This window comes from Chrysemys picta, chromosome 2 (genome assembly GCF_011386835.1).
Source record: "Chrysemys picta bellii isolate R12L10 chromosome 2, ASM1138683v2, whole genome shotgun sequence".
NCBI classification, from domain to species: Eukaryota; Metazoa; Chordata; order Testudines; family Emydidae; genus Chrysemys; species Chrysemys picta.
Genome location: NC_088792.1, coordinates 53,892,328 through 53,916,217, shown reverse-complemented (window position 1 = coordinate 53,916,217; position 23,890 = coordinate 53,892,328). Strand labels below are relative to the sequence as shown.

At 40.7% G+C, this 23,890-nt stretch overlaps 1 protein-coding gene across 1 annotated transcript in view; it reads left to right on the top strand.

Moving 5' to 3' along the window:
- THSD7A (thrombospondin type 1 domain containing 7A) overlaps positions 1 to 23,890 on the top strand; it is a 539,203-nt gene that overhangs the window by 502,282 nt on the left and 13,031 nt on the right. Inside the window, exons 22-26 of the mRNA XM_042856716.2 lie at positions 373 to 490; positions 9,618 to 9,763; positions 12,024 to 12,198; positions 15,202 to 15,375; positions 23,546 to 23,641. Coding sequence (XP_042712650.2) covers positions 373 to 490; positions 9,618 to 9,763; positions 12,024 to 12,198; positions 15,202 to 15,375; positions 23,546 to 23,641 — 709 coding nt within the window. The remainder of the gene's footprint in view (positions 1 to 372; positions 491 to 9,617; positions 9,764 to 12,023; positions 12,199 to 15,201; positions 15,376 to 23,545; positions 23,642 to 23,890) is intronic.

Genomic DNA, 23,890 nt, shown 5'->3' with positions numbered 1-23,890 from the left:
TGATTCTATGATTCCTTATTCTTTTAATTTTGGCAAATCTATAAATTAAAATTACAGAGCTGTATTCCTCCATCTTTGGGCCCTGATTCAGGAAATCATCCCTGTTTTTGAAGTGTGTTTAAGCACTTGCTTAAATCCCCCTGGAGAATATGGGATTTAAGCATTTGCTTAGGAGTAAGCACAAGTTTAAGTGCTATTCTGAATTGGGGCCCTAGTGAGCCCAATATATTCTGGATTTTTCTTTCTCTTTAATAATTATTAAATATTTAATCAAATGTGATTAGTTCAAATTCACCCTGTTCTCAGTAGTATAGGCTAGACTAGTGGGACAGACCACACTTCACATGCTGACAATTGTGTCTCCTCTTTTAGCTTGGCTTGGAGAAGACGTGGCAGATGAATACTTCCTGTGTGGTGGAATGTCCTGTGAACTGTCAGCTTTCTGACTGGTCTCCATGGTCTGAGTGTTCTCAAACATGTGGCCTTACAGGTTAGTCACTGTTCTTGGAATATCTTTATAGCTGAGCATTTTTTTTTAAAATCCGACACAACTAATAAGTCTCCCAGGAATTTGAAGAGTCGTTGATTAGAGAGAAAATGACAGGGGGCCTAAATCTGGCTTACCTTTCTCAGGCAAATAGTAGGTGTCATTGAGGCTATACGTGGTTAAAGTGAATAGGATTTGGCCCACACTGAAAAAAATTTCTGACTCAATAAATAGATATGAGATCTGACAAATGATACATGACTTTGCCAAAGGAGATTGACCATACTGGACAAATTAGACATAGATGTCCCAGCAACGAGAGATTTAGCTTTACAACTCTCATTAATATTATTGAGATAAGAAAAGCTAAATCATAACACGTGGCTCTTGAAAGTTTAACCCACCATAATAACAGTCATCACACACTTCCTCTTTTTTATAAACAGAAAATAGGAGCTTTTGCTTTCAAATGGCTAATATTTTAACTTTATATAGAATATAAACACATACTGAAACAAATCACATATACATACATGCACATGATTGAAATAGCATATGAATTAACAAAATACAATGTCCATTATTTGCAAAACCTGGAAAACAAAACAAAACAAAAAGAACCTGAACCCAAAGAGGTCATGCAGGGCATCAATTATTAAACTGACTAAATAGATAAATAAGTGAGAACATAACCTATGAGTATTGGGGACTAATATATACTAAACTGCAAAAGTAAGCAATAGTGAGACCAGACATGCTCATATTTTTTCCATAGTTTCTATTAAACAGAGTCATTTTTTCCATTAATGGAATAATAGAGACCTCACTAAGCCAATCTGTATGTGTGAGGGAGGAATTGCAGATTTACATTTTCTAAAATGATCTCTTTTGGTCTCTAAAATAGTTACTGCATCCATTTCTTAATGTTAACTGGTACTACCAACTCCTCCAGCACCCCTAAAATATATAAGCTTGTAGAAAGAAAGATAGCAACATTTAAAAGTTTTTGAGAGAGCACTGACCAGGGCATTCCAGAACACGTCCATTTTTGACAGATGTGTGAAAAGTTGGCATGTGGCCGTTTGCATCTCCAACATTAACTGTGTGTTACCAATCAAGCCTTAAGCAAACATTCTGGAGTCCAATAGTACTTGTTTATCCTTGCAGTTCTTCCAGAAAAATATATTAAAGAGCTTGAAGTATCTTTCACATTAAGCCAGATATCCCCTCAGGTTTCCGTTCTGATAGTAAGGCTAAATTCTTTTCCCTGTTTTTTGTTTGTTTGTTTGTTTGTTGTTTTTTTAAGACTGAGATTGAGAGGGTAATGCAAACATTAAGCCACCTATAAATAATTCTTACACGGTTTTGTTTCCATGTTTCTTAACATATTCTTCTAGAAGTGAGAGAGTTGAAATAGACCAATTGTCCCCTATCCTTGCATGAATACTTGAGCACAGCTGCTGAAAGAAGGAACTATGAGACAGCAGTAGCTGATATTTGTTACATACGTAATCTAAGGAGGACAGTCTATCATCTTGTATTATATCATTAATTTTTGTTAATCCTTTTTCTATCCAAATTGTCTTAAGCGTAGAGTTGGCCTTGATCCAGGTTATCCCATAATGGTACAAGAGTAGAATTAGTAAGATCGGGTGCTGTAATCATCTTAACGTGTTGCAGGATGCCTCATGCAGATACAAAGACTGGATTTTTCCTTAAGGATATGGGTAGCCTCTTAAAATATATAAAAGAAGAGAGAGGGAAGCAAAGAGCATAGCTAAACTTTCTTCAGTCTCAAGCCAGGTTGGTATGTATACAAAGCTACTGGAAAGAAACCACCTTACAACAGGCCAAATTTGGAATGCTAGATAATGTAGATACAAATCTGGCAACCACATAGTTGCCCAGGATGTTTTAAGGGTCTTATGTGACAAGTGATACCATTTTTTATCCCATATAAATTGCGTCATAGGCCCATTTATTTGAGCAAAAAGTAAGGGAGAGACCTTGAAAAGCAATAGGCTAATGATATAAATCAATCTTGGGCAGATATTCATTTTGGATATTTCTGTTCTCCCCAGTAAGGGTAGAGGGATGAGACCCTACCTCTCTACATCCCTGGAAATTTCTTTTAATATGTAGTCATATTTATAGAAACACATTTGGGAAAATGAGGACAAATGTTAACACCTAAATTAGTTATTTCTTTGCATATGTGAAATGCAAATCGCCAGAATTAAAAGAAAAAAAAAGATTTAAATAAAACCTAGGGGATTAGGTTGAAACTATTCTTCTTCCATTCATTTCTGAATATTGCAGTATGTAGATTAGTGATATGTTATTACTAGGGGAAAATAATTATTGTTGTCATTTATTTGTATTGAAGTAGCACTTAGATGCCCCAATCAGGAATCAGAACCCCATTGTGCTAGGCACTGTACACACATATAACAAAAAGATGATTTGTGCCCCAAAGAGCTTATAATATAAATATAAAAAGCATACAATTTCCGTTATTAATTTTTTCCCCCAATAACATAGTTAATAATGCTACTGTGGTATTTAATTATTTGAAGGCATTTCTATTGTGCTTATCACCACAGTGTCTGAGCCCTTCACCTACAAATTGTAGGATTCGCAGTAGACGTTCTTGGAGAGTTTTTCATTACTTAGATATAAACAGAACGAGTTAGAGATGGAGACCAGATTTTCAAAAGTGCTCAGCAGCCACAACTGGGGCCAGATTTTCAAGAGCTCAGCTCCCATGTAGACTCCTAAATGGAGTGGCCAGATTTTAAAAAGCACTGAGTATCCAGAACCTCCCATTGTTCTGAGTTAGAGCTATTGGTTGCTGAGTTCTGCTGAATATTTGGTCACAAGTATCTAGGGGAATTTCAGTTTTTTCCTATTAAACCTGGGATATGTCTACACTTGGAGCTGGGGAGTGGGGATGGGGGTTAGAGTTAGGGATTCTCAGCTCCAGGAGACATACCCATGCTAGCCCTGATCAAGCTAGTGCACTAAAAATAGAGTGTAGTCATGGCAACACGAGTGGCAAGAGGGCCTAGCCACCCTGAGTACATACATTGTACTCAGACCATTGGCACATATTCAGGGCAGCTAGCCCCCCGCCACACATCTTGCTGTAGCTACACCTTATTTTTTTAGGTCTGGTCTATACTACCCGCCTGAATCGGCGGGTAGAAATCGACCTCTCGGGGATCGATTTATCGCGTCCCGTCTGGACGCGACAATCGATCCCCGAATCGGCGCTCTAACTCCACCAGCGGAGGTGGTAGTAAGCGCCGCCGACAAAAAGCGGCAGAAGTCGATTTTGCTGCCGTCCTCACAACGGGGTAAGTCGGCTGCAATACGTCGAATTCAGCTACGCTATTCACGTAGCTGAATTTGCGTATCTTAAATCGACTCCCCGCTGTAGTGTAGATGTACCCTTAGTATGCTAACTTGTGTGTATCTGTAGGTAGGTAACTAAACCCCCAAAATATATTAAAAATAGCAATATTATTTAAAAATACCCTTGAACTTTCATTGTTTTTTATGAATCTTGAAGTTCCTAAATATGTCTATTTGATGTTGCTAACAGACAGGAAGTTGATTTAGACAGGGGGGGGGGGGATTCTGTATTAAAATAACATCAATTTTAGGTAGGTTTCCATATAGTAACAAAGCCTGGAATGTAGCAGGCTGATGAGCTTTTCTTCCATCCATGCTAACATAGGCTGGTATGCTTTTGGAATGGTTTTGCACATAGCGATTGCATCCTGTGCTGGGTTTTCAACTCATTACCCCGACGTCAGAGTTCACTTTCTTTTCTCTGTGGTGCTCCAACTGCAGGAGCTATGGATGCAAAACTATGAGGATCCACTTGACAAACCTTTTCCCACCTACTTACAGTGAACACAGGAGTAGAAAGGCCAAAAAGGGGGCTCCCTTTCTGCAAAAATTGTTGAGTTATTGAGATAAAGTATTGTCCTGAAGTGGGACAAAATATCGAAACCCCAAACATTTTCACAGAAAGGGATTTAAAAGAAAAGTTAAATTTTGGAAGAGCTGAAGTGCAGTTTATCAACTTAGAATCATAGAATCATAGAATATCACGGTTGGAAGGGACCTCAAGAGGTCATCTAGTCCAACCCCCTGCTCAAAGCAGGACCAATTCCCAACTAAATCATCCCAGCTAGGGCCTTGTCAAGCCGGGCCTTAAAAACCTCCAAGGAAGGAGACTCCACCACCTCCCTAGGTAACGCATTCCAGTGTTTCACCACCCTCCTAGTGAAATAGTTTTTCCTGATATCCAACCTGGACCTCCCCCACTGCAACTTGAGACCATTGCTCCTTGTTCTGTTATCTGCCACCACTGAGAACAGCCAAGCTCCATCCTCTTTGGAACCCCCCTTCGGGTAGTTGAAGGCTGCTATCAAATCCCCCCTCATTCTTCTCTTCTGGAGACTAAACAATCCCAGTTCCCTCAGCCTCTCCTCATAAGTCATGTGCTCCAGAACCCTAATCATTTTTGTTGCCCTCCGTTGGACTCTTTCCAATTTTTCCACATCCTTCTTGTAGTGTGGGGCCCAAAACTGAACACAGTATTCCAGATGAGGCCTCACCAATGTCGAATAAAGGGGAACGATCACGTTCCTCGATCTGCTGGCAATGCCCCTACTTATACAGCCCAAAATGCCGTTAGCCTTCTTGGCAACAAGAGCACACTGTTGACTCATATCCAACTTCTCGTCCACTGTGACCCCTAGGTCCTTTTCTGCAGAACTGCTACCTAGCCATTCGGCCCCTAGTCTGTAGCAGTGCATGGGATTCTTCCGTCCTAAGTGCAGGACTCTGCACTTGTCCTTGTTGAACCTCATCAGGTTTTTTTTGGCCCAATCCTCTAATTTGTCTAGGTCCCTCTGTATCCGATCCCTACCCTCTAGTGTATCTACCACGCCTCCTAGTTTAGTGTCATCTGCAAACTTGCTGAGAGTGCAGTCCACACCATCCTCCAGATCATTAATAAAGATATTAAACAAAACCGGCCCCAGGACCGACCCTTGGGGCACTCCACTTGAAACCGGCTGCCAACTAGACATGGAGCCATTGCTCACTACCCGTTGAGCCCGACGATCTAGCCAGCTTTCTATCCACCTTACAGTCCATTCATCCAGCCCATACTTCTTTAACTTGGCGGCAAGAATACTGTGGGAAACTGTATCAAAAGCTTTGCTAAAGTCAAGGAATAACACATCCACTGCTTTCCCCTCATCCACAAAGCCAGTTATCTCATCATAGAAGGCAATTAGGTTAGTCAGGCACGACTTCCCCTTGGTGAATCCATGCTGACTGTTCCTGATCACTTTCCTCTCCTCTAAGTGTTTCATAATTGATTCCTTGAGGACCTGCTCCATGATTTTTCCAGGGACTGAGGTGAGGCTGACTGGCCTGTAGTTCCCCGGATCCTCCTCCTTCCCTTTTTTAAAGATGGGCACTACATTAGCCTTTTTCCAGTCATCCGGGACCTCCCCCGATCGCCATGAGTTTTCAAAAATAATGGCTAATGGCTCTGCAATCTCACTCGCCAACTCCTTTAGCACCCTCGGATGCAGCACATCCGGCCCCATGGACTTGTGCACGTCCAGTTTTTCTAAATAGTCCCGAACCACTTCTTTCTCCACAGAGGGCTGGTCACCTTCTCCCCATACTGTACTGCCCAGTGCAGTAATCTGGGAGCTGACCTTGTTCGTGAAGACAGAGGCAAAAAAATCCTTGAGTACATTAGCTTTTTCCACATCCTCGGTCACTAGGTTGCCTCCCTCATTCAGTAAGGGGCCCACACTTTCCTTGATTTCCCAGCTGTCATCAGGGAAAACACTTGTTAATTGACATGTTGTCAAGAGGATTGCAGCCCAGCTACCAGAGAGGCAGAGTCCAGCTATTCCATCTCACAACAACCCCCACCCTGCCCCCTTCAGCAAGGGCCAGGAGCTAGCGATATCCTGCCCATCGCCAGGAGCTAGGGAGAGACGGGGAGGCAGAGCACCCTGATGCTGTCTCAATATCCCCTAGAGCTAGGGGAAAGCAGGGTTTGACAAAAGTTTCATCTAGGGTTGTCGATTAATCACAGTTAACTCATGTGATTAACTCAAAAAAATTAGTTGCAATTTAAAAAATTAATCACGATTAATCGCAGTTTTAATTGCACTGTTTAATAAATTTCCATTGGTATTCTATTGTTTAATATTTTTGGATGTTTTTCTACATTTTCAAATATATTCATTTTAGTTACAGCACAGAATACAAAGTGTACAGTGCTCACTTTATATGATTATTTTTATTACAAATATTTGCACCATAAAAATGATAAAAGAAATAGTATTTTTCAGTTCACCTCATACAAGTACTGGAGTGTAATCTTTTTATCGTGCACTGTAAGTGCAACTTACAAATGTAAAGGGGGATTTTTGTTACATAACTGCACTCAAAAACAAAACAATGTAAAACTTTAGAGCCTATAAGTCCACTCAGGCCTACTTCTTGTTCAGCCAGTTGGTAATACAAACAAGTTTGTTTACAATTATGGGAGACAACGCTGCCCTCTTCTTCTCTAAATGTCACCTGAAAGTGAGAACAGGAGTTCACATGGCAATTTTGTAGCTGGCACTGCAAGGTATTTACGTGCCAGGTATACTAAACATTCATATGCCCCTTCATGCTTTGGCCACTATTCCAGCTTCCATACTGATGATGCCCGTTAAAAAAATAATATGTTAGTTAAATTTGTGACTCAATTCCCTGGGGGAGAATTGTATGTCTTCTGCTCTGTTTTACCTGCATTCTGCCATATATTTCATGTTATAACAGTCTCGGATGATAACCCAGAACTTGTTATTCGTTTAAAGAACACTTTCACTGCAGATTTGGCAAAACACAAAGAAGGTACCAATGTGAGATTTCTAAAGATAGCTTCAGCACTTGACCCAAGGTTTAAGAATCTGAAGTGCCTTCCAAAATCTGAGAGATGAGGTGTGGAGCATATTTTCAGAAGTCTTAAAAGACCACACTCCGATTTGGAAACTGCAGAATCTAAATTACCAAAAAAAGAAAAACAACCTTCAGTTGGTAGCATCTGACTCAGATGATGAAAATGAACATGCGTCAGTCTTCACAGCTTTGGATCGTTATTGAGCAGAACCCATCATCAGCATGGGTGCATATCCTTTGGAATGGTGGTTGAAGCATGAAGGGACATACGAATCTTTAGCACATCTTGCGATGCTGGCTATAACAGTGCCATGCAAATGCCTGTTCTCACTTTCAGGTGACATTGTAAACAAGAAGCGGGCAGCATTATCTCCTGCAAATGTAAACAAACTTGTTTGTCTGAGTGATTGGCTGAACAAGAAGTAGGACTGAGTGGACTCGTAGGCTCTAAAGTTTTATATTTTATTTTTGAATGCAGTTATTTCTGTACATAATTCTACACTTGTAATTTCAACTTTCATGATAAAGATATTGCACTACAGTACTTGTATTAGGTGAATTGAATAATACAATTTATTTTGTTTTTTAGAATGCAAATATTAGTAATCAAAAATAAATATAAAGTGAGCACTGTACACTTTGTATTCTGGGTTGTAGTTGAAATTAATATATTTGAAAATGTAGAAAACATCCAAGAATATTTAAATAAATGGCATTCTATTATTGTTTAACAGTGTGATTAATCGCAAGTTTAATTGCGATTAATTTTTTTAAACGATTGACGGCCCTAGTTTCATTTAATTTGTACTCGATTTGACTAAGCATTTCATTCTGACGAATTGGCATTATCCAAAGAAACCTAGTTATGCAGCTCTGTTCCCACTTTGTGGCCTGGGTGGGGAGGTTTGCTACAGTTCATTGCATAGTCCAGTTACTCTGAAAGCAGGATTTGTCTCTCGATAGTTAAGGGTACTTAATTCCAAATTCATAGTAACAAATTTAATTAAAAATAGACAGATAGATGAATGGGGGTGGCCCATTTAATCCTGTGAGGTTATGAAGGTAGGTCAGTGTAATGCATTGCAGCACATTATAAATCTTAATATATTGGATACTTAATTTTTAATGTTGTGCTCTTTTTGCTTGGTTGTTATTTACTTGTTTTTATAGTCCGACACATTTTGGCTCAGTGCATGCATTTATTCGCATTGAAGTTAAAACCCCACGAAAATGTGGGTTTAATGGAACTCTTTGGAAACCCCTATCTATAGAGGGGCTACTACTCAGCACTACATTGCACGTAAAAAAGCTCTTGTGGCTTCACTGTATCATCTGTCTCAGAAATAAAATCTAATAGTTTGATATTCACCTAAGAGGAAAGAAACAGAATCACCCAAAAGGATGACTAAATACAAAATCTCTTCTTCGTTCCATTATATAACTGCTTGAAATAGAATCTAGTCCTCAAACAGGCTGGGGTAGCGTGTCACCCTCAGTTGAACAGAAGATTAATGTCAGTTAAACCTATTATATTTTAATTTTCTTTAGGTCAGGGTGAAATATCCTCTGTCCCTTGAAAATTCTCCATTATAATAAAGCCCAGGGAGACAAAGAAGATAAGTGGCAAACTCCCTCTGCTCTCTGAATTTAGACAACCAGCATCTTGTGAATCTGATACGTTTCTAAATTTAATACAAGGAAAATTTTGTGGATTAGATACCCATATCATTCCCTCCTAGCAGCACAACTCCAGAACAGTGGAGAACCAAAAGTTCATCTCTCAACAGGGATGCCAAGAACAAAATACCAGATCAGGAAAGGGCACCTGTTTTTTCCCCAGGTGTCTCAACTAGAAAAGTATTATTTATTTATATTATAGTAGCAACTTGATTCTTTCATCAAGGATCTCATTGTGCTAGGCACAGTACACACAAATAAGAAAAAAGAAAATGCATGTCTCAGAGAATTTACAATCCACACATCAAACAGGTCACAGCAGGTCTGCTGTGCAGTCCACTGTATTAGGTAAGAATATTGCTAACATAAAGCTTGTCACAGACTGAAACAGAACCATCTTGATGAGGCAATATATATGACCATCTCAAAGTTGCTTTCTCTCCCTCTCTCTCTTTTAAAGGAAAGATGATACGAAGAAGGACAGTAAATCAGCCTTTCCAGGGCGATGGAAGACCTTGTCCATCTCAGATAGAGCAATTCAAACCCTGCCCGGTAAAACCTTGTTATCGATGGCAGTATGGCCATTGGGCTGAATGCAAAGTTGAGGTAAAAGCTGCAATGGAGATCTGCAATTATTCTGTTCACTGCATCCAGGGATATTTGTGATATGCACATATATAATGTACAAAATGTTTTAGCCATTTTATTCAAATCTTTCAATTCAGGAGCATAATAAAGTGGTTGCCATTGGACACCATATATGCCAACCGGGACCACAGTTTTCCCTAGTTATTCCTATTCTAAGTATAGAGTAAAACTCTGGTATCTGAGATATAACTCTGTGGTAACTTAAATGGTTTGACAGCAGCCTATCTGAGAGAGTGCTCTGTCCAGAAAGGGTTTTCACTTATGATACTGCCACAATTTTAGTCAATATAAATGCTCAGATTTTAGCTCCCTGGTCCTAAAAAGAAGGGAACCAGCAGAGCATTGTCTGTGAAGCCACGGTGGTTCTGGCACTTGCTCCCCTGAAATAGTTTGAATGATTGTTGTTGTCTTCTTGCTGGGAGTTGGGGAGGGCACTGATGGGGGTTTTGTGGGTGAGTTTGACATGCTGGGGTACAATCCAGACCAGACGTGGGGGCCTCTGTCACCCCTGCCTGCAACCTTGGGTGTCTTGCAATGTCTTGCTGAAGTAGCTCCCACCTGGGCCGCTCACAAACAGCCTTCCAGCATGCAGGCCACACCCAGTGTGTCTAAGTGTAAGTGCAACCTGCCAGCCACACTTGGATTACACTTGGCTTTTAACCCCTTGGTTATACTGCAGGATGACCCCAACATGCTCTGTCGCAATTTTTCCCCCAGAAATGTGTGTCTTGTGCTGCCCAGCCCTCTCCTGCACAGTCCAAATATATGGCGTCCATTATTCCTTTAAGGGAATAATATACACTAGTCTGTTATCTCAAATAGAGTTACCCAGACAGTTTAAATTAAACACATTGGATTATATAAAATAATAAAACAAGTTTATTAATTAGAAAGAGAGAGATTTTAAGTGAGTACAAATTAATGAGTCATAAAAGTCAGAAATGGCTATAAGAAGAATGAAGATAAAACGCTTTCTAGTGCCTAACTTAACAAACTGTATTCAATTCAAGCAAAGTTTCTCACCACATGCTTCTAGCAGCATTACTGATTAAACTGTTCAGGTCAAGTATCAGGGGGTAGCAGTGTTAGTCTGTATCTACAAAAACAACAAGGAGTCTGGTGGCACCTTAAAGACTAACAGATTTATTTGGGCATAAGCTTTCGTGAGTAAAAACCTCACTTCTGCATCCGAAGAAGTGAGGTTTTTACTCACGAAAGCTTATGCCCAAATAAATCTGTTAGTCTTTAAGGTGCCACCAGACTCCTTGTTGTTTTTGTTCAGGTCAGGATCCCTTCCTCAGAGTCTGATGGCTGTTTCTTTTGTCGTCTCAGGTGCAGAAAATGAGGTGGGCAGGGAGGGGGGTGGGCCTTGCGGTGTTTGCCCCTTCTTTTTATTGTTCTTTAGTCCCTCATTGAAAACCATTTCCAGCTGAGAACCAGGAGACAGGCAGTCTGCTGGAGGAAACATGTTCCCTGCTGGGCTTTTTCACCTGTGTGAGCTGTATATTTTTCCCATGCCCCTTTCTGCTTGATGATTCTGTTTACTGCTTAAATGCAAATGAAGACAAGCATACACTCCTTTGTTCAAGACAGGTCTGTTTGACCACTTTGGTGCTTTGTGAGTCTGAATATGTATTTTAACATCATACAGGGGAAATGTATAAATTTATACATAAAGCTGCTTCACGCATTATGCCATGATATTACTGCTCAGCAAATTATGAGTTTTCAGATGATACCACACAAGGCATACCTTGTACAAAGCATACTACAGTAGTGTATAGGGTGTGAACATGGTTGTATTTTGTCCCAATGAGATAAGGTATTTTTATCTTGTTTTGATTTACTGGCTGGTTAATTTCATTTTGTTGTGTGTGAATAAGTCATTCTGCTGGAGGCTATTCCTTGTAGGGGACTGCTGCTTTAAATAATAATAATAATTAATTATTTATTATTAATTGTTGTTGTTATTTCAATTGAAATAATTGGGCAAATACTGATTATTCTTTTAATGACATCCACTGTGCTTCCATATAGAAGTGACTAGGTGTCTTTCCCGGTCTGAAGCATTGAATGCTACAAGACCTAAATTGGTTTTATTTTCCAAGCTATCAGCATAAAATAAAGTAACAATAATTAGAAAGTTAGATCAGCTTTGACTTAGCCATTGAAGCCTCTTTTATTCTCTCCAACATTTGTGCATCCCCTCCCTTTCCAGGACGCTCAGTGTGGAGAGGGGACAAGAGTCAGGAATATTTCATGTGTGGTCTATGATGGATCTACTGAAGATGTTGGCAAAATAGTAGATGAGGAATTCTGTGGAGAAATTGAGCCTGTTATTGATGGCAATAAGAAGATGGTACTTGAGGAAACCTGCACCCTTCCTTGTCCAGGTAACAAACTTGTTCAGATATATGCTGTTGCATTTCAAGATTGGTCAACCTGAGATGGCCTTCAGTACAAAGAAAAAAGATGATTAGCCACAGGCTGATGATTTACCACATTCACCTGTTGAACGGAAGAATTACTTTTCATCAGTAGTTTCACAAGAGTGTCTGTACTTTGTGATACTAATAAAATAGTTACTAGGGAAAGCAATACATGCATTTACAAATGTTTTAAAAATAATGTTTGGCATAGACTACTCCAGTAGGAATTTTACTTTTGAACAATTGGCATAAAAATCATAAATGTTACTTTACCACACAAGAAACAAAGTGTTAATTTGAATATGAGAAGAATCCATTTAATGGATATTTAAATAATAGACTGTCCAAAAAATAGAGGGTTTGGTGTTTAAATGTTTGTTTTAAGCATGTGAACAGCTTTTTTTATTAAACTGAATCAGGGTCTAATACTTTTGTTTGTTTTTAATGGAATTGAGGAATTAGACCAAGGAGGTTTAGTGCTGGTTTAAATAAGGTCACCCTGGGGGCCAAGGAGTGTTTGCCTTAGAAAATATCATTCTTAGTCCATCCACTAGCAACAAATGCATGACACTCACATTGACCCAACAGACTGTATCTAAAGGCGCTGTTGTGGTTTGTCAGATCTGTGACCCTCATACTAAGAAGGATTAAGAAGAGGAGACCATAACAGCTGTTAAAGATGAACTGCAAAGGTTTTGCTGAAAATTAAAAACCTGTCTGTACGTTCCAAATGGGGGGAGGGGTAGCTGTTAATAAAGTAATTAGTGCTGTATTATTGGAAGTATTGATTAGCTCCTTCCGTCCCCAAGAAATTTCAGATATAGTGTTCCTGTTTTCTCTGCCAAAGCAAGTCTCATCACAACTAGCCATTCCATACCAAGCCTGTATTTTCCTTCCTTCACAACTCTTTCAAACCCATTCCTTTTGGACTGAAATTTAATGTGTCTTAGCAACAGTCCAAAGGTGCAATTTTCTAGAAATCTGTTGATCTGTTTGAGTTATAAGAGGTGTGTCTACATTTGCACTCATCTAAAAGTGCAATTAGCTATTTCATTGACATAACACTTTCCATCCCAAAGAATCCTGCACCACTTCACAAACTGTGAGTTTGAAACCATGAGCAAAAGTCCCATTCACTTGAATGAGAGCAAGCAGGCAGCTGATATAGAGCAATCATTCTCAATTAGGGGTATGTGTAGCCCTGGGGGTACGCAGAGGTCTTTCAGGGGGTACATCAACTCTAGATATTTGCCTAGTTTTACAACAGGCTACAAAAAAACCACTAGCAAAGTAGGTGCAAACTAAAATTTCATACAGACAATGACTTGTTTATATTGATCTATATACTATATCTGCAGTTCTCAAACTGTGGGCAAGTTCATTTTAATGGGGTCACCAGGACTAGCATTAGACTCACTGGGGCTCAGGGCAAAAAGCTGGGACCCAAGCCCTACTGCATAGGGCTGAAGCCAAAGCCTGAGTGTTTAAGTGAGGTGAAACTTGTAGTGCGCAAGGCAAAACAGACTCCTGAATGGGGCACAGTAATCTGGAAAGCTTGAGAACCACTGATATAGAGCACTCCACTCAGTAATGTGAAAGGGAGAGATTTTGACCAAGGACATCACGAGTCTTACTACAAGTCTCGTTAATGTCAATACAGAGTAGACACAGCTACAGTTTCCCCAAATTTAATAAATATTTTAATTAACAAATTGTGAACTGTCAACACACAGTTCCGCTTTCTAATAGAAAATCAGAAGACTAAAGTGGTAGAAGATACTCCATTTTGTAATTGATTGATTTTGTTAGTTAAATTTAAGAAACATAGCTGTTCATTGCTCAGCCTTTACATTTTGCTGAGCAATGACCTTTGTTTGAGCAACCTCACATTTAGCCAAGGACAATAACTACCCTGTGGGGATGTGCTAATGATACACTCTATGTTTTCCAAAAGTCACTTCCTGCTCTCCTATTGTACATACATCAGTTCTTCAATAATTCATTTCTTTACACGATTTCTTAAGGTCAGCAAATAAAATTCCTTCATTAATTAGGCATCCGGTCAACATGGTGCTTATTATATTTGTTGTCAGCATAATGTAAGGTAACATGAATTTTAATAGTCTTTTTGCTGAAATAATTAAAGCTAAAGAGGCTAATTTATGAGTCTTTTTGTGTTTTAATTTTCTAGATCTTTTACACAATATTAGCAAAACTGTCTTTACACCATGCTTCAGACTTCCTTAAAATATTCGCTAGGCTGTTGTGAGAATTAATGTTTGTTAGTGTGATTTTATTCCTGAGTCTGGAACCTTAGGATAATACAGTGTAGATTCCTACCATTGTAGAACTTAGAGAAGATATTTTAAATCACCTGTGCCAATCTCATTTCTGACAAGAAATGTTCCCCACAGTAAGAGCTTTTTCCAGTCTACTTCCCTAATACATTTAAATAATAATGACCTGTTTACTACAAGTGAGCAGAATGAGCAAGAATTAACCTTTACTTTCCAACTGGCTTTATATACATTGGCTTCTTCTAAGCTTATAGAAAGTGCAGTTTATCATGAAGATAATGTGGAAAATTAGATTGGAGCACAACATAGAGTGCCTTTCCATTTGTGAAAGGCCAAACGTTGAATAAAGTTTTTGTCAGAGACTGAAAATGAGCAACTTAGTAATGCTATGGAAATGCTACAGTTGCTTGAAATGCTTCGGCATAAATAGGGTTTTGTAACACTTCAATTTCTTTTGTACAGAAATTAAAATAAGCAGGTGTTCTGTCACCTATATTTTCATAGGTTGAAGGTAAGTATGGGTCTAAAAGGAGAAATGTTCTTTACTAATTAATGAGGCAGAGTTAAAAGATATTATTTGGATCAGAACTTTCTATGGCCTTTACAGGTAGTATTCAGAACTGCCCATGTATCAACTCTTCAGCTTTGTTACATCATTGTTGTTGGACAGGTGATTGTTACTTGAAAGAATGGTCAGAATGGAGCCTTTGTCAGCTGACCTGTGTTAATGGAGAAGATCTTGGTTTTGGAGGGATACAAGTCCGATCCCGGGCAGTGATCATTCAGGAATTAGAGAACCAACACCTCTGTCCAGAACAGGCTTTGGAAACAAGATCATGTAACGGTGAGTATCAAAACACAGAAAATAGGTGACCATTATTTTAATGTAAGATGAATAAGACTTTTTCTTGGCCAAATTTTGGTTGTGAGGTTGAAAAATGTTGCAAATATTAATAATTGCATAGACAGCTGCTTTGTAATATTATCCAAAAATTTCACAAATCTATGCCAATCTCCCATTATATTTTAATTCTAGAGTCAATTCTTAAATTTCATGTTAATTTTTTTTCAAAATGTCTTTAATTCTTTTTCCTCAATAATTGATTTTCATTTATAGCAAAACTTATTAACCAGTAGTATTTCTGCCTCAATGTTTAACAGAAGTGACAAAACCAAAATTCACTATATTCTCTCATTCTCTTTGTACTATTATTTATTTTATTAATTATCTGTCAATAACACCAGTGGGTCCCAACTGTGCTTGGTGCTGTTCCCATTCATAGCAAGAGTCATTCCCTGCCCAAAGAGCTGTCAATCTAAATAGACAAAACAGACAAAGGAGAGAGAAAGGAAGTATTACAGATGAGTAATGGAGACAGAAAGAGGAATTGAAAGATTAAGTGACATGTCGAAGGTCACACAGGAAATCTGTGGCATAGGTGGGGTTTCCACCCAAATCTGCTGAGTAGGGCTGGGTGAATTTTTTTAACTAAGCTTTCTGACAAAAAATGGAGATTCAGGTCAGCTGAAGCATTTCATGAATTCTGCTGAATTTGCCAAACATTTCAACACTTTTGAAATATTTGATTTTTCAAGGCAAAACAATTTTTCATATCAAAATTTCCTCCAATTTTATAAAAATTAAAAAATCTTGAAAGCAAAAGGATTTGTTTTGTTTTGTGTTGAACTAAATGTTTTGTTTAATTTTTTTTTATTTTTTTTTTTTACTTTTCGAAACTGACAGAGGATGGAAAGGTCAGATTTTGTTTGAGTACTGGTCCCTATGCCTACATGCTCTCCATGAGACCAGAAGATTCTTCAAAAGCAGTGTCTGTTGGTCCATGCCGGCACCCTACTCTAAACTGGTCTAAGCTGAGGGTATAAGGAGCAGCATGGACCAATCACCTGACCAGTTTACTGTTTGCTGTCTGGGACAGAACCCATTTTGTCCATAGCCTTTCTAGTGGTCCCACTCAGACTTCGACTTTGTAAAAAAAATTTTGTAGATAGTTTGCTTTAGTTGGTCTAGACAGATAGTTTGGAGTTTGGGGGGATTTCCTGCCTTGTTCCTCCACTTTCAGGGAGGAACCTAGTATGCCCAAGATACCACGCTTCAAATCCTGTTTGTGCTGTCCCCTGGTCTTCCCAGTTAGTGACACTCATGAGAGCTACCTGTATTACCTTGGGGAATCATACATTCCTCTGAAGTGTGATATCTGCTGCTCCTTACCCCCTTCTACTAGGCAGTCTCAGGAGTTCAGATTCCACAGACATTTAATTGAGCTTTCCCTGAGGCCCCAATCTGATCCTGGACCACTCCGCTCCTCATCTCACCGGCCTGAGTCTCCAGGTGGCATCTCTCCAAAGCTGGCACTCTCTAGCTCGGACTCTTCCAGCAAGGCCAACAATTTGATTAAATGGAGGCATGATAAGGGTAATGATAAACGCAGTCAGAAAAAGACTCTGCCCCCTGCCTCTGTACCCTATCTCCGCAGAGCCAGGTAGGGGAGACAACAGAGCAGAAGAGCTTTCAGTGAGTGTCTTGAAGAGACAGCGCACAGCTTTCCCCAGCAGCCAGCACACACACTGTCTCTGTGTCATACACACATAAACTGTCTCTCTCTCCCTTTTTCACACTCACCTCCCAACACTACATGTACTGTTGTTGTTTTTTCTTGGTACTTCCTGCAATGCACATATATTCTCTGTAATTTTATTCTTTCAAAGTGTTGTTATTTTAGTGTTTTGACTGGTCTATAAATTTAATAATCTTTATTTCTCTTACACTTAAATTTAATTCTTTGAGTAGTGAGTACTAAAATGCCTAACCAGTCCTGTATGGAGTAATTATCCCTATGATAACTTTTAAAAAATATAGCTTATATCTAGGTTTTTTGTTTCTACTGATGGTGCACATCCGCACATATCTCGGTGCACATAACAAAATTTATTCCGCACATGGATGGAAAAAATTAGAGGGAACATTGGTCTTGATCTGCCCTTCTTCAGGACTTGGCAATTTGCACCAATCCTTTTGGATCCAATCCTAGCAATGGACACCTGTATACCATTTCTTTGTGGGCGATAACCTGTTTAGTGAGAAAACCGATCACTGCTTCAAGGACTCTGCTGCGAAATTCTGCTCATCAGGATATACACCTTGGCACCCTGTAGGAAATAGTGTAGGGCATTTCCTCATAGGTACTATCTGACCCCTTAGCTTTTTATCATCAGAAAGCCTATGAGGGCTTGTCTACACTACCAAGTTTTGTTGACAAAACTTATGTTTACATCCAAAGGTCGACAAAACAATAATCGTCAAAGGGTGTTCACGCTTGCTCCCTCTGTCGACAGCTCATGTCCACACTGGGGACACCGTCATCGACAGGGTGAGCAATGCACCGTGGGTATGTATCCCACAGTGCAGTGTTGTGGGAAGGAAGAGCTGATCGCTGTGCATCTTGGGATTCTCTCCGAGTTCTCCAACAGTCCCCTCAGCTGCCGAGAGCAGCATCATGAATAGCTCTGTGAGCTCTCCATGCTGAGGAATCGCAAAGCATCACAGCAGTCTGTCCTCTCCTCCTCCCCCACCCCACCCCACCCCGCAGCAGCAGGCAGACTGCTGCTGCGTTCCTAGTGCAGGGCAGAACAGGAGCATTCCAATGATTTTCTCTTTGTTTGTTCCCCAAACGGAGCAGCACACAGATATTTCTCGGAGTTGGGCGGGCATTGCAGGGCAGCAGAGCTCAAAACATTGAGCAGAGTGATCAGGGCAGGCATTGTGGGATACTGGCGGAAGCCAGTTCTGTCGACAAAACAATCAGCAGTGTCCACACTGGCTCTTTGTTGACAATAAAGGGAGGAGAAAAGACAAGTCTCTCGTAGGGGTGGAAGTGTTTGGTCGCTAAAACTGGGCATTTTTCGCTACAAAAGCCCCATTGTAGTGTGTACGCTCTTGCTGTTTTGTTGCCAAAAGGCAGTTTTTGGCAACAAAACTTGCCAGTGTAGATGAGCCCCGAGACTCCTAAGAGGCACCAGAGGGTGCAGCATAGAAGACAAACAGCACCCCCACCATACCCTCTTCAGTCCTATCCACCCACCAATAAGACATTTGGATGGGACACTTGAGCACCATCACTCTCTGTACCAACCCCACTTCAGTGTCCACCTGGCCTGTTTCCTCCCAGTGTTGGCAGCATATCACACCAGACAATGGGTCTCGGACATCATCTTGAACGTCTCTAAGGTGCCACAAGTACTCCTGTTCTTCTTTTTGCGGATACAGACTAACACGGCTGTTACTCTGAAACCATCTTGAACCAGCTATCCAATAAAATTCCTTGTTGCTCCTTCTCCAAACCTCCCTTCCCATCTCTTCTCAGGGGATTCTCAGACAGAAGGTGGACTCCCTAATCCAGGTAGGAGCAATGAAGCCTGTACCCACCCCCCAACACAAGGGGAAGGGCTTTTACTTCAAATATTTTGTCATCCCCCAAAAGGAGGAGGACTGGAAACCCATCCTCAGACAGCTAAATGTCTTCATTCACCATTCAAGTTACAGGATAATTATATTGGCCCTAATAATCCCTTCCCTAAATGAAGTTGCCTGGTGCACCTCTCATTGTGAAGGATGCCTATTTTCATATAGACCTTCACCCAGTGCACAGGATACTCCAGTGGGTTACAATGGGCCTAAAGCACTTCCAATATAGAGTGCTTCCCTTTGATCTCTTGACAGCCCTGAGGGTTTTTACACAGGTACTGTCCATGCATACCTGTGTCAACTAAGCAGCCCAATATTTCCTACTTGGACAATTGGCTCCTCATGGGGCAGTTGTATCAGGAAGTGCAACTCAACCTCTTTCACTGCTTGGGACTTCAGGTAAATCCAAAAAAGTCCAGTTTAAACCCACACAAGTTTTAGAATTTATTGGCGCAAATCTGAACATGATTACACCCAAAGTTAGCTTATCTCAAGACAGATTCTTTCCAATGAGGGACTTCATCACCCAACTTTGACTAAGCCCCCAGCTGACTGTCTGGTTCTGCCTGGTCCTGCTAAGCCATATGGCCTCAAGCACCTACGTGACCCCCTTCACAAGGTTTTGCATGTGGTGTTTCCAGGCACGGTTGTAGATGATCTATGCTCTGAGCAGGAACTTCCTGGACAAACAAGTCGCGCTTCCTCAGAGTGTCCTGATGTCACTCACCTGGTGGGAAACCAAGGACAATGTCTATGTAGGGTTGCCTTTATTCCTGCATTGCCCACAGAAACACTCATTATGGATGCCTCCCTAATGGGATGGAGAGCACATGTGGAGAACCATACAGCTCAGGGTTTCTAGACTCCACAAGAGTCTACGCTACATATCAGTCTTCTTGAAGTTTGGGAAATGCACAAAGCATGCAAGATATTGTTTTCCTTCATCCAGTCCATGCACTTCTGCATCAGGTCAGACATTGTGACTAGTTTACTACTTAAATAAGGGGGAGCAAAATTTGCCCAACTCTGCAGGGATACAATCAACCTGGAATTGGTGCATCCAGCATCAGATTACCCTATTGGTAGTGCTGCATTCAGCTGCAGAGTCAATGGAGCCCCAGACACAGCCTCCAAGCTGGGCAGCTCTGCGTTTCCAGAAATGAGGGTGGGGGAGTAGCACATCCGTGTCTCCTGTCTCAGAATAGAGACAGGACCATTCATCCCAACTCGGTGTCCCACCATTTCGTAGCCTGGTTTCTGGATGGACAATGAATTTAGAGAGAATGTGTTCACAAGAGGTCTAGTTCATCCTTAATAGTATCAGGAAACTCTCTACATGGATTGCCAAATGGAAGCAATTCTCCACTTTGTGTCAGCAGTATCACTTACCCCCACGAGGAGTCTGGGGTCGCTCTTATCCTGTGCTGTCTTCTCTCTTTAAGAAATTGGGCCTATCCATCAGTTCACTGCATGTACATTTTTCAGCTATTAATGTCTTTCATCCTCCACCGCTATTAAAACTTGCTCCTATCTGGGACCTGAGCTTGGTGGTATCAGCTCTCGTGAACCTGCCATTCGACCCCTGGGCCTCTTGCTCCCTCCTACACTTGTCTATGAAAGTGGCCTTCTTCCTAACTGTAATCATCTCTACTAGAAGAGTGGGTGAGCTTGGGTCCTTTATGGCAAATCTTCCTTACATGGTGTTTCATAGGCATAAAGTATTCTTGAGGTTGCATCTCAATTTCATCACAAAGGTTCCTTCTTAACTTCACCTGAACCAAACAGATCACCTGCCTAATCTTCTACCCAAAGCCTATAATAATAGGAAGGACAAGCAGCAACACTCCCTGGATGTATACAGGGTTCCAGCCTTCTACTTGCACCGGACTAGGCCCTTTTGGAAGCCTCTGAGGTTCTTCATCTCCATATCTAAGGCCTTGGCTACACTTACCAGCTAGTTCGACGGCTGGAAATCGAAGTTCTGGGTTCGACTTATCGCGTCTAGTCTGGACGCGATAAGTCGAACCCGGAAGTGCTTGCCGTCGACTGCGGTACTCCAGCTCGGCGAGAGGAGTACCGCGGAGTCGACGGGGGAGCCTGCCTGCCGAGTGTGGACCAAGGTAAGTTCGAACTAAGGTACTTCGACTTCAGCTACGTTATTCACGTAGCTGAAGTTGCGTACCTTAGTTCGAATTAGGGGGGTAGTGTAGACCAAGCCTGAGAAAATGAGGAAGAAAGCAACCTCTTCCCAAACCTCTCTAAATGGATTTCCAGTTGTGTCCTCCTTTACTATGAACTTATTGATACCCCTCCACCTCAGATTTTCAGGATTCATTCAACCATAGCCCAAGCTGTCTTGTTGGCATTCCTACGAGATCTGCAGGGCAGTGACTTGGGGCTCCATTCACACTTTCACTAAGCATTATACCCTGGTTCAGGCTTCTGCAGAGGATGTTTCTTTTGATTCAGTGATCCAGCGATCTGTGGTGCAGAACATTTCCTTGCACCCTCCTCCTCAATGAGCACTGCTTGAGAGTCACCCACAGTGAATATCCATAGGGACCAAAGAGCGGTTACTTACCCTATAGTAACTGGAGTTCTTCAAGACGTGTGGTCCCTATGGGTATTCCACGACCCACCCTCCTTCCCTTCTGCTCACATCCTCACGTTGTTTGTGGTAGAGTAGAGTAAGGACTAAAGGGATGGCCAGTCCACAATGCCCGTTATGCCCTCAGTTCAGAGCACCAGGAGGTATAAGGGTGCAGGCATAGACCAACAGACACCGCTATTGAAGAGCGGTAGCCGTGTTAGTCTGTATCGACAAAAAGAACAAGGAGTACTTGTGGCACCTTAGAGACTAACAAATTTATTTGGGCATAAGCTCACGAAAGCTTATGCCCAAATAAATTTGTTAGTCTCTAAGGTGCCACAAGTACTCTTCGTTCTTTTTGCTATTGAAGAGTTTTTTGGTCTCGGCTGCATTGAGCGCATGTGTACCCCCAGTGAATACCCATAGGAATCACGCATCTTGAAAAACTTAGTTACCGTAAGGTAAGTAAACCTTCCTTTATTGGCCCAGCTCTGCTCCTGAGTTCCAGTCCAATGCCTAAACCATAAAACCATCTTTTTCAGGAGTAACCTATCAACCTCGTTAAAGTAAGAGTGCAACATCTTATCGCTCCACAGACATGTACAAATGAGAGCACTAGAGTTAATCACATTCTTAGCTGGATCAGGGCCAGAGTGCTGAGCACATTGAAGGATAGAACCTGAAATGATTGATGGAGTCCTAATAGTTATTTGGTTTCTATCACTACTACTGGTGGGTGCTGCAAGTTTAGAAACAATATAAATGTCACCCTTAATAGGCAAGCAAAATCATGCACCCCACCCATCTACTGGTCACTCCCACCTTCCACCTACTTAGCACTGGATTTTGCAACTAAAAGGGAAATAATGGCTTGTTCCCTACTTAAATAATTACTGTGGGCTGCTATTTAATTTAAAGACCATTTCTACTACAGTAGTCCCTAAAGGCTGCACCAAAGACGGACCCCATTGTCTAAGCACTGTACACACACATTGTAAGAGACAGTCCCTGGGTCCAAGAGCTCACAGCCTAAATAGGCAAAGGATGAGAAAGGAAACAGAGAGGCACCAAGAGATGAAGTAACTTTTGGCCAAGTTCACCCACGCAGTCTTCTGACTTCCAGTCCAGTGATCTCTCCTTTAAACAAAGGTTAGGGCTCAGCAGTCCTTAGGGTCATTTCTTTATTTCTCACAAGTGCTTTATTTCAGTTAATCATCATAGATATTTACAAATGTAAGGAGTGTCAGGTCTATAGGTTAAAAAGTGTCAATCTCTTTGCATAATATTTATGGAGTGTTTAAAAACACTAAGGGCCTGGCTAAACTAGAGCTGGAAGGTGTACGTGTCAGCTTCCAGAGGCATCCCTGCACCAGCTCTGTCCGAGCTAGAAATGTACTTCTGGAATTTACACCTTCTAGCTCTAATGTAGACATATCCTAAGTGACATTTACTGCCCTTGAGCCATGCGCAGCACTTGCTGCGGGCAGTGAACAGTAGTTGTGTGCTCCCAGTTCAAGGACAATATGGTGGCCCTAAGTAATCAGGACACAGTCATACATTTGTAATCCATTTCTGCTTTGCACTCATGTAACTCCCATTAGCATTAATGAAAATTATCCAAGAAGAGAACCAATACAGTTTTCTAGTGCTAGATACTTCTGCTGTAGATAGAATTATTGCAATAGAGATAGCTATTCAATATGAAAACAGAGAGAAAGGAGAACAAAGTTACAATAGTTTCAGAAGCATATTTGATGTATTGTTTTATTTGAACTGTCTCCAAAACTGCATAAAAATAAGATTTGCATATAACAAAACAGTTTTTTTCCCCTGGATTGTAATTTTATTTACATGTCTGATCTGATCTGTCAACGCTAAGTAACATTGCATTTTCCCGGGGATTTGTACAGTATTTCTGTTAGTGTCATATTTTACATTCAGATGGTCAGTGTCACGAATACAAGTGGATGGCTAGCCCATGGAAGGGGTCTTCTCGGACAGTATGGTGCCAAAGATCAGATGGATTAAATGTTACAGGTAACTATTATTTTTATTTTTCTTACATAGAATTCAATCGTGCCATGAAAGAATAAAAAGGAGTGGAGAAATTGCTGCTCTTGTAAAAGGATTTGCAAATAATTATCAGATATTATATTTTCCAGTAACAATAAAGAGTAACTAAAAATTCAGTATTATTACTATTTTATGATCTTTATTTGGCAAAGTTTTATTTCAAATCATCATATTATTCCATGGCTGGAAGTACTTGAAAAACCTTTTTCCAAA